This window comes from Hyalella azteca, unplaced genomic scaffold (genome assembly GCF_000764305.2).
Source record: "Hyalella azteca isolate HAZT.00-mixed unplaced genomic scaffold, Hazt_2.0.2 contig17993, whole genome shotgun sequence".
NCBI classification, from domain to species: domain Eukaryota; kingdom Metazoa; phylum Arthropoda; class Malacostraca; order Amphipoda; family Hyalellidae; genus Hyalella; species Hyalella azteca.
The window spans coordinates 199,782-211,619 of record NW_025947752.1 but is presented as its reverse complement, the minus strand read 5'-3'; the positions used below and the strand labels follow the sequence as shown (position 1 = coordinate 211,619).

General features: G+C 35.7%; 1 protein-coding gene across 1 annotated transcript; it reads right to left on the bottom strand.

Annotated features, from left to right (window-relative positions):
• Window positions 1-2,347: 2,347 nt before the first annotated feature.
• Window positions 2,348-9,802, bottom strand: LOC108672004. Its single transcript, XM_018159616.2, has 6 exons — window positions 9,461-9,802; window positions 6,726-7,372; window positions 5,838-6,048; window positions 4,997-5,124; window positions 4,304-4,517; window positions 2,348-3,854 (listed from the first exon to the last, which is right to left on the bottom strand). Exons 1-6 carry the CDS (start codon window positions 9,528-9,530, stop codon window positions 3,358-3,360), a joined length of 1,767 nt encoding a protein of 588 aa, XP_018015105.1. The 5' UTR covers window positions 9,531-9,802; the 3' UTR covers window positions 2,348-3,357.
• Between the last annotated feature and the right edge of the window lie 2,036 nt (window positions 9,803-11,838).

Here is an 11,838-nt window from a genome sequence, read left to right as displayed (position 1 = left end):
AGCACAATATTGCATTTTTTCCATAAATGAGAAAATGCGCTAAAAATACAAAAATAAATAATTTTGCAAATGCCCTGTGGCGGTACCCATTTTAGTTGTGTGAGTTTGTCGTTTCTAAATAATGTAATTAACAGATAACTACCGAAAATGAACATGTCACGTCCAAACTCGAAAAATAATGAAAGTTTGAAATTACATTGTGGCTGTAACCATTTTATGTATGTGAATTCAGTCGTTTTGAAATTTGGTTATTTACCGATAACTTCAATAAACGAACATAGATCTCTACTAAATTCTCACATGTATATTAAATTTTCACTTGCGCAAGTTCAATGATCATTTGAAGTATGTGGATATACCAGATTTTGAATAAAGCAATTCACTGAAAACTGCCGCGCAAACAAACTTGGTTCTCTATCAAGCTCGAGAAAAAATATAAATTTTACACCTGCGCAATGGCTGTGTTAATTTCAGGCTTGTGAGGTCAGTCACTTCTAAATTCAGTAATTATTGTTCAAGCCTTTAAAGATTAGCCTCTAAAACCTCTAAAGCCTCCAGAGATAAGCATAATATTGTCTCTGTGCGATCCATGAATATCCCAAATTTTAGTAGGGTACCGTTATTTTTTGCTGGTTAATTCGATTTCCACCAAAATATCGACGATGTTGAGTGTATTGGAACACTGAACACAGACCGAGCTAAAATATTTCTTCTGACACTAATTAAGAACTTCAATGATCCTCAACATATTTTGCTTGTTACAACATTGACAACAGTCGAGGAAATAAAACCTTTTAGCCACAGCCACTCACCACCAAGAATTTTAGTTTAGGCTTTCATATTCCAACCACAATTTTTTGTTCTTTCTTGCCCGCCAGCAAACAAGAACGCTTCAACTCTTAGCTCAATCCTTTGATGTCTCATGAATATAAAACCTCCATGCCTTCTTCTCTATCCTTTGATGGCTTTTCATTTGTAGCTCTTTTATAGGTAACTGTAAATGAGAAATACTTTACACGAGATGATATCCGGATGATATTTTGAGTCACTGAGTACTTGGAACTTCAATGAGATTTTTAAAATTTTCATTCTTTTTATACGGAATCCAACGAGCACTCTATGTGGAAGGATTAGCTGGTCTGAGGTACACGATTATGAAGCACTAAAAAATGTCTTCTGGAACTGAATTCTATAGTAGATCAAGTAAATAATTTGCCCAGCCCTCGCATACTCAAATATGTAGTGGTCATCACGCTTTCCTTCATTCCGAAGAGTAAAGTTTAAAACAAATAAACATTATTATTATTATTCGCTAACCAAAGGAAACATTTCCTTATCCAAAATCATAAAGTTGCCGTAAAAACAGCAACTCTTTCAAGGCCCATATTTTCCTTTTTAGTGCATTTTCTCATTTAATGAAAAAATGCACTATTGTGCTCGCCATGTCCGTCCGTCCGTCCGTCCGTCCGTCCGTCCGTCTGTCCGTCCGTCCGTGACCTCATGTTTTCGTCGACGAGAAAATGCGTTCTCCGTCACTCACTGCAGTGAGTACTGAGTTATATTTTTGTCATTATACTTTCACCAATGAAAATTAATTTTTTTATGATGAATGTGATGTTCTAAATACTAATATTGAAAAACGAGCATTTTCTAATATATCCACAAGAAGAACGTAAAAATGTGCCAGTAGACACGGCATTGCGGTGCATCTTGTGAAGCCAACCTCAAAAGTTCCCGCATAACTTCGACAACAAACGAAAAGTCGGCCTAATTGCCAGATTAATGAAGATTCTTGGGAGGCTTAAGCCCTTATCGTCGAGTTTTTACCTTTGATCTGGACGAGTAAAAACGTTCGCTGAGTGGAAACAAACTTTGTAATCCTCTGTAGAATTTTTAATAAATTTACTTTATGTGCGGGGAAATTAAATAAATCCTGTTTTTAACAATTGGCAACTGTGACGTCGTATTTGTTTTCTGTTCAATATGTAACGTTATTATTGGTGTGAATAAAATAAAAAAATCGTGATAATAAAAAATGAATAAAATTTTTGTAAATATTTAAAAAACTGAATGAAATAATTTCGTATGTAGAAGGACACAATTTTTTATAAGAACACAATCCGCTACAGAGCACTTGCATAATGAAGAAAAAATTAGGAAAAAAACCAAGCCTATTATTTTACTAATGGAAACGCTTTTCTTTCTACTCTCCCCATTCCTGTAATGATAGACACCTGTGATTGTAAACCAAATTAACGTTTTCACAGTAAAACGGCTTATTTTTCAACGGCGAATATCAAATTCGATTACTTCGTGGGTGCAATAAAAAACTAATAATATAGGGTAGATATCTTTATCAGAAAACGAATTATGTATATAATGGTCACTGCTAAGATAAAACTTTACACTTTGTTTCCGACTTAAGATTACACATCACTTCTCGACATGCAAGGGCTCACGGCCAACAACAGTTGAGTATATGGCAGGTCAATGCCCAGCTCACCATTAGTAGCTTCTAACAGAGATCAGGCTGGTGGGCGCATTTGTCGCCACAAGTCTTAAACCCAACTATAAAAAAACATTAGTACTCAAATTAACACTGGCCATATAATGACCAACAGTGAATAACCATTTTTAATAAGCAACGATTGTAATTTAATGCTGAACTGTAATATCTAGGCGGCTCAATTCGATTGAAGATTATTTTCTAAATAAGTTAAAGTAATAACTTAACTTGTAGATTCGATCAAAATTTTTTGTTTATCTCTCCAGTAAAACCGATCTGAATTGCTGCAAAAATTGCGCTTGATTAACGATTGATAGTATTTTTTGTAAATGGAAATTTTTATACGTGTGATTCCATTCAAACTCAGTTGAATTTTTGAGTATAGCTTTCAACTACACAACGAAAGAATTCCATTGTGTTCGCTTCAAAACAGTCGTGAAAGTTTGCTTGCGCGGCTTCTTTGAAAAAAGCTTAAAATCTGCGATTTAGGGTAAAATAGAATCAAAGTGGCCCTTAACCAGTATTAGTAATCTCAACATAGAAACACTTAAAAACATTTTTTCACTTGGTTCTAGACTCCGCATTCAAAAATACTCCATGAAAACGCTAGAATTGTTTCTTTAATTAAAAGATCACGTGATAATCTCATTGTTCATACAAGTTTAAACTAATTTACTTTATCATTTGAATTATTTTAACATGAAAGCATGCAAATGGCGTAGCAAAAGACGCATCATCGTCTGTGTTTGATTCATTATAGTCGAAGAATATTAGACAGGGTATACTATTCTCGGTTATCAGCAATATTCACATCTTTTATTAGGAGCTTGAACACAACTGGAATCAGTGCCTTATCTCACGCTCATATAATATTTCTGAGGATGTGCAACCTTTGAGTCAAGTTCATGAATAATGAACTTACTCGGGCTGCTCAACGTCGTCGACGCTGTCCCCATCTTTACAGTCATACTGCGATCGACATGTGCAGTACGCTGATTTTCGAAGAAAATAACTTTTGGACGAGACAACGTTTTGAATTTATCATCTCGATGAGCCTGGTCCACAGATTTCTTTCGGTCCACAACGATTTTTGCACAACAAAGATCAGTATCAGTGAACCCTGAGAAATAAGGCGATTCGTGTTTATGAGTGGAGTCAATTTTCTGTAAGTGCCTCGCAATGCTGTAAGTTTGAGCCCACGACCGACACTGAGTTGGTGGACATTGCCGGCAGACACGGAGGACCGACTTAAGCATGATGGCCAGCAGAGCTGTCAGCAGCAGAAGCATACCGGACGCTTCGTTGGCGTCCACAGAATTGGTCGTCTGCATGGCTGCTGGGTCTTCGCCTGCAACAAATTATATATGGAACTCAGACGTGAGAAAACAATTTAAAATTTACGAAATCACGGTACGAAACCGGAATTGGTGTAACAAAAAAAAATATTACTCAGCATAAACACTCGGAGAAATAAACACTCGAATTTTGACTGCTTGTATTTGCAAAATTCAATTAAATTATTTTATATATGAGCGATAAAGGACAGTAGAAACTGAGCCGCAAATTGAAATTATGTGCAATTGTTTCGCGTATTATTGGTAACCATGATAAATTTTGAAGCTAGTGCTTATATTTACTTTTTTATCATAACAATTTTTTATTTCAATTCATTGCAGTTTTGCTTATCATCATTTCATTCACTTTGACTACGATCTGTAGCTGGCTTAATTCAGATTTCACAACGATTTCTTTCCGCGTATCAACAGTATTAGAAGACATGGTAAGTGAAGCACTCACTTGGAATGACATGCACGAGCGCGACCGCCTTAGGTGCGTTTGAAGGCTCGCAGTGATAGCGTCCAGAGTCTCGTGTGGTGGCGTTACTGACGAGCAGCGATGACCTGGACGTGTCTTTGGTGTGGCTTGTCTGTACCCTGACACGGCCCCCTTCAGCGCCCATGGAGCCCCGGCCGCTGCTGATGGAGCCGCTGCTCGCGCTGTAGTTCACAAGCTGGTCGATGAGCAGAACGGAAACGCAAGCCGTGCAAGTCAGGAGCATTGGTTACAAGTTTATGATAGCTATATACATCCGGTTTATGATAGGAAAGTTTGTTACTTGAATGAAATATTCATGTATTACTTTAGTTGAATGAATCACCGTCACTTCGAATATATAGCTCAGATTAAAAGGATTTTTTTGTATTATATATATTCAATTAAATCAGTATATCCACTTTTATATCTATGAAACGAGCCTATTCAAATAGAGAATACAAAGTATCAAGAGCAATCAGAATCCAGCAAGTTATGACGACAATAAGTAAATACCTTCACCTCTAGCCCTAGACCGGCACGAAGATATTTCAATCTGAAGAACTGCCTGCACGTTCAAGTATTATGAACATAATAATCGGAAATGCTTTCTTGTATGCTAAGTACTGCGATATCTACAAGGTTTGTTATCGGTTTATAATTTTTTTTTTCAATTACCTTGTCCTTGTGGTACCAAAGGATGAACTCTGGTGCAGACGGCGAGTCGTGAACCAGACAAGTCAGGTTCAACGATGAGCCGCGTTCCAAGTGAACCTCTGAGGTTCCCACCAGCTCGGTGCGGGGCACTATAGGTAAATAAAAATATAACTCAGTGAGTGACAGAGAGCGCATTTTCTCGTCGACGGAAACGCGAAGTCACGGACGGACAAACGGACGGACGGACATGGCGAACACAATAGTACATTTTTTCCATAAGTGAAAAAATGCGCTAAAAACGGGCGTCGGTGTTGTTTTAAAATAAAATCATTTCTTATTATATTGTTTATGCTCCGGTGAATAATCGACGAACTCTCACCCGCCCGCCGCATTTCTTTATTCTCATCAAGAATTGGTATTACATGCTACCGATACAAACACTACAAGCAGTTATGGTACCAACTCAGTTACATTGTTTTCTTGCATAAAGCACATGTACGGTAGAACTGAAGTAATCCATAAACGATATCATTAAAATATATGAATGATGGGAAGACATTTCTTTGCACTGCGCTATGCATTCTTCGAGAATTTCAAGCATAGCCAGTATATTTGCTTAATTGTATACATTGGTGCTCATGAGTAAATGGGTTATTTATTCGCCCAGCTATCAAAACGTCTTAAAATTATTGACCATTTTTCTAAGATTATTATTAAGTCATAAATCTTGAGTGCTGTCGTCCGTAATTTAACGTTACCTTTAATTTTTTATACTCTAAGCTACTTTTATTTAGCATACCCAACCCTTCAATCGGCTAAGTAATTAACAGAAATTCTATTTCACTCATCAATAGAGACTCACCGAGCACCTTGAGCTGCACAGTATGGGATGTGACAGGTTTGGTCGGCACCTGGCACTCGTACAGGCCGGAGTCTTGGATGTCTGTGTGCTGGATGATCAGCACCCAGTCTTTGGTGATTGTATCTCTGTGCGCGCTGAACCGATCGTCGGTTGTGAACGTGAAGGCGCCTACCGTGAGAACGTGCAAGTCGCGGTTCCGAATCCAGGATACCTGGTAAAAGCCGATCAAGTCTTATTTTATTTGTCGAAGTTTGTTTGTGTGTTTGTAGTTGAAGCCTTGAATGTATGGTGACTGTTCGAGATCGAATCCACAATAGTTATCGAATAGCGGCATTAAGAGGTCGTGAAAATTTGCACGCACTTTTAAAATTATTAAGGCATTGTAGCACTAGGAGGAAAAGATAAAATAAAAAAAATTTATTCTTCTATTAGTGCATAAATATTGATTTTAAAAAATCAAACGATTTTTTTTTAATTTTAAGCGAGAGAGTCAAGTGGTAATGCTATTGAAAATGTTAAACGCAAGTTAGAACGGGTCTTACTTTAATTATCTTAGATTAATTTTATTCTAATAAACTAGATTCCAGAATTGCGGGAATCATAGATCCCATGCCCAGCTGTACAAACGCTCAAGCAATTTATAATACAGATGCGCATATTAAGACATTCTTATGTCGAAAAAAATTTTGCCATTTTATCGGTGAGATTCGCAACCCATTATTATTGTAATTACATTCTAGATCAAGTTTGCATGTCTCAATTAAATGGTGTTTGACTCGTAAAAAAACTACTGTGGATATTAAATACGCAGGATTAGTGTTTGCAAACTGTTATGGTTACACATAAATTATCTGTATAAGCAAAGACCTTCAATTAATACCCGCTTACCTGCTTCGTCCCAATGTTGCGTACCATGCACGGCACGTGGGCCGTGGTTCCAATAGCCACCTTCACTTCTTCAGGAGACTTTGGGTCGAAAAAAGGTCCTCCAGCAGCATTGCGAGATATTCTACGGCCGCTCTTTGCTGATTTGTACCTCGCGTGTTCTCTTTGGTGTGGATCTGAGGTGTGCTCGCGCTTTTTGATGTTCTTTGGCAGAGCTTGATTGATGCTTCGTTCGAGGCTTCCGCTGACGTTAGAAGAGCTTTTCATGCACCTGACTGTGCTTGCTGTGCCTAAGCATGGCTCCTTCAACACATTTTGATTTGTGAAATAAAATTTTGGCTCAGTTGCTGCCATTGAAAGAGGCCGGGAAAACTTGGAACTGTTAGCGTCGTTCGATGACTTCTTCTTTTGAAACATTAAACCGGCAGTCGGTTTGAAAGGGAGACCGTACGACAACGTTGAGGCGGTTGTGTTGGAAGAGGATCGATCAGGCTCACGAATAATAATTCCAGTTTTGGAGTCCTGCTGCGAATGTAAACTATTTCCGTCTAGATGATGATGGTCGTTTGTCATTATTTCATTTTTGGAACTAAAGTGATCTTGAAAATCCAGGTCAGGTGAAATTTGACGATTTGATGCACTAACACCACCTGTTTTTAAGAAAAATTAATATTTTTTATTCAATGCACTTCAAATCATTATCGAATAACTTTAGTTATTCTGCGTACCCGCAAGCTCTTCCTTTTATTGTAATTAATCAAAAAATATTTAAAACTAGTTTCAAGGAAATCTTTTTATGTAATTTAGCCGCTTACTAATAACGGGAAGAAAACTTGCATTACTTACGTAAGAATAACTTTCCTGTTCATTTGAAACAATTTTTAAATTTTACAGCCTAAGTAAGAGAGTGAATCTCAGGCGAATTCTTTTTATGAGCCAACAAAAGCCGAGCGAGGAGATAATGACGTTACCTGGGACCACTTTCATCAGACCGCGACTTCCATTTCAGGTCCATAAGAATGATTGGTAATTATGGCCGCACGTTAGTATATCGCTTTTATTAAAAGCGATATAATAACATAATGTGCATAAAAGTTCATTACTTTAACCGATAATATAAGATCATTTCAGAATCTAGGCAACACTGAATAAAAACAAGACAGTTTAATTTCATGTGTCGAAATAATCACTTTCTAAATTTTATTGATATTATTCTAAATTTGTTTTCCCTTAAATGTATGCATTCGTGTAATTATATAGTCGAGTTTTTAATTTGATTTTGTTTAATTCTTTTGCATTAGAGCAAAAGTGGTCTAAGGGATTTAACTTACTAAAGCCTTTAAATATTAAATATTGCTATCCAGGTGTATGTGAAGCAGTGCATGGTTACTGAAAACAAGCGTGCTTAAAAAAGTCACGAAAGAAATATTTCCTGGACAACTTGCAAGACTTTACTGTTCGTTTGCGAACAGAATGACTCAAGATTCCCGTATTTGAGCTTCCTTGAAACTAGTTATATTTTTATTCTGAATTCGGATCCGAGCATCTCCCGTTTTCTTCAGAATCTAACAATCGTTTAACGGGATTTAACTGAAATTGAACTCAAATGTTCAAGTGAATTAATTAATCCGATATAAATTAATCGGATGATTGATAATGATGATTGATTAACTCAACCATCAAACTGTTAGTTAATTACTAAGATGTAATTCGAATGTTATTACTTTATTATGATATCATGATTAATTGTTTTAATCATGATTGCAAAACGGCGGGTTTCCAAGGTACATTTCGACACTGAAAAGTCGTAGCAAAAAAATGTGAAGAATTTAAAAATTATTCAAGAAGTCAACTTCGTCTTTCACTACTGTTCAATGCGCAAAGAACTGATATGAATATTGGTATGGTTATAAGCATGCATGTTATTATTCCAAAACAACTGAAACGGACAGAGACGAAATTAAATTCTGATCGTCTGAAGTATTATTACTCGCAATTATAATCGCTTTAAATTAATTTTCACTTCAGAGACAACTTTGTACCTGAGTAGCAAAGAGAGAGGATAATCAGTCTACGTCGTCTTGAAGGATCAATATGTAATTATTTTAAAGTAACTTTAAAAGTTTCCCTTTGTGAGCAGTTGACGAACATGATTGGCTACAAAAGGAAATAGTTCTCTCGAATTATAAAGGGTGTAATAAAAAATCAAAGACTACTGTGCACCTTAGGAAAAAATATATATAGGAAAGAGAACGATGCAATATTTTATTCTAATTCCAAATAGCAATTGAACGAACTTCTCTGATTATTTTCTGACGGCAACGTCGTCAACAAAAGGCATTGATGTGCGATGATTGATGTGAGGCACTGAGTTCATTTCAATAAATTATTTACAGGCAAACAGTGAGGTCCATTTTTTAATCTTGGTTGAATATTCACAACTTCTCAAAGGGAACTTGCGAGTTAAAAAATTGTTATGTAAAGTTTCTGGCTATATATAGTTACCCGTATAAAACATTTAAGCGTAAATTATATTCGAATACAACAAGTAATTTGGCAGAAAACAAAATCTGTTCAATTGTCAGTAAAGATTTATAAATCTGATTTTGACAATTTTCTAACTACCTCTGATAGTTCGATTCTTCATGTTGAATTATTACCAACGACACAAAATCGCACATGTGTATTGAATTTTATATAACTGAAAGGCTACAATTTGCGTCGAGAAATGAACTCACCTCTTGCATATTGCAGCAGCAGGACGAGCAGGTGCAGACTCAACAAAGGCTTTGCGATGAACATCATCATTTCTTCATACGTCGTTACTTTCTTCCACGTAAAATTGTCTAGAATTATACCGCTTTGTTTTTCTCGAATTTGAATCTTTTCGTTTCACGTCTTGATCATTCAAATGTGTTTCTTTTTTCAACTATTAATTTAGATCAATTTTGATGTTCATAAATCGATTTTTTCTAATTTTATGAATCAACATTCTAAATATTATGTTTTTCACGAATAAATACAAACTTTACGCAACAATTCACAATTATTTAATTTTTGGTAAACATTTTAGTCATTGTTGTTTCTTTTGTCACTTTGCATTTTTCTATTTTACATTTTCTCATCTTCATCTTTCTCCTGCATGTCCAAAATAATTCACTGGTTCGTAGATCACGATTTCAAAGAGCATAATCTCATAGTAGCTACAAGAAATAAAATCACTAATATAATATCTGAAGCTCGATACGCACGTTGATTATTGAGCAGAAGAGTTTTCTGTAACCATCGCCAACATGATTTCTAACAATTGCTGGGGCTTTCAAACCAAGCATAGCGTAGCAGCCATGTCGGCGAAAAACCTTCTCAATGAATGCCACGCTCGAGGAAAATTAAATTACTCAAGTAAGAGTGCAAGAGTTGGCTTAGCGCTTAGATTCTCCATCAATTAGAGACTACGAGATTTGAGATTTTTTAAGAATTCAACCAATTTAATTCAATCAATTATTTTTAAACTAATATAATTCAATTATATTAGATATTAATTATACAGATATTAATTAATTTATATGAAGAAAAACTTGTGATATCTACGTATAATATTCGAAAAATAAAAGCTGGTCGTGGCCTTTGGTGAAAGCCGTTACAGAATATTTCAACACTTCATACATACTGTCTGCAGATATTAATTAATTGTTGAACTTGAGAATTAAGCAACTGGCTCACAATATAAATGAAGGTAGAGAATTTAGTTACACACGATATTTCCTGTAAAATCATGTGTTCATTTTTTTCTAAGTGTCACTACTATTTGATATAATTGCCACCTGTTATTTCATGTAACATTTTGGAACAAAACAAATATAGAATTTAAGGAGGAAATCGCAAAATTACGTCAACAAAATTCTATACTTATACTTTTTTCAATACGTATCTCTTATTGGACAATTTAGAGTTAAAAGTTAATATTCGTTCAATAGTCGCAATCCAATTCAGCTTAGATGTCTGTCAAATTGACACACTGCTTCTACTGCTACCATGAGTGAAAAAAGTACGACCCAAAATAAATATGCAAGTGAATTTATTGGTGCACTCAAAGCTTCGCTCCGTTCGAAAGCTTTGGTCAACACTGCGCAGCCGATCAATGGACTGGTGATGGGATAGAAATTTGATCAAGATCTCTCACTAAAATCTGCGAATATTTTTCTACAGACGCTGCAGCCGAATACAGTGCGGGACAGTTATATTTTTGTGATGCAGTAAAGTTCTGTTGAAAAGAAAAATCTGGGACAGAATGTGGAGTGATCCAATTATGTGCGAAGTTTTCAAAAACTTATGCGCAACAAATAAATATTTTTATGTTTTTATTAAACTTACTTAAATTTTGTTCACTAGTGAGAGATAATTTGTGTGCTGATAGTTGAGGAAACATAGGAAAGCCAATTTATCTGTACTTGACACTTGAGAATAGGGTTTTTCAACTCATTGGTGTCGATTGTGCGCTGAAAATTCGAAACAAAAAAATCTATGCAGAATGAATCTCAACGAATGTTTTGATACGTATTTAGAATCAACCATTGGTGTATTTTTCAGTTGTCATTAATATAAAAATTTAAAGAACCAGGCAAAAAACGATCATGTCTAATTTGCTTTCAATTATGGTATGCATTTCCCAAACCCTGTATGTATTAAAAGAAAAAAACAAGACATCTCTGACACTATTATTTTAAGCTTCAAAGTGAATAGAAATTCATTTCGCCTGTACTTGTTCTCACAATTAAGGCGCTCAAACACGCCTGCCCAATTAGAGCATAAAGTGGCAGTTTTTTCTCTCCAGGCTGGAGAGACTGCATCGCCTCCAGCTCATTAAATACATTGTCTTTCCTGCGTAATAGAGGCCTTGTTGACGCGTTCCGCACCAGCGTTTGTTAGAAAGTTTTTTTTCCTCTTCGAATTCTCGAAGGTTTCTATTCAGTTCGGGAGTTTGCCTTTGAATAACTGATTTCAAAGCAAACTGAATCATGTGCTATTTTTTGTCAATTCTTATTTTCTCAATCTTATTCACACTGTAGTGTGCTAGTTTTATTTTTCAATCAGTTCATTTACGTAGTGTATGGAC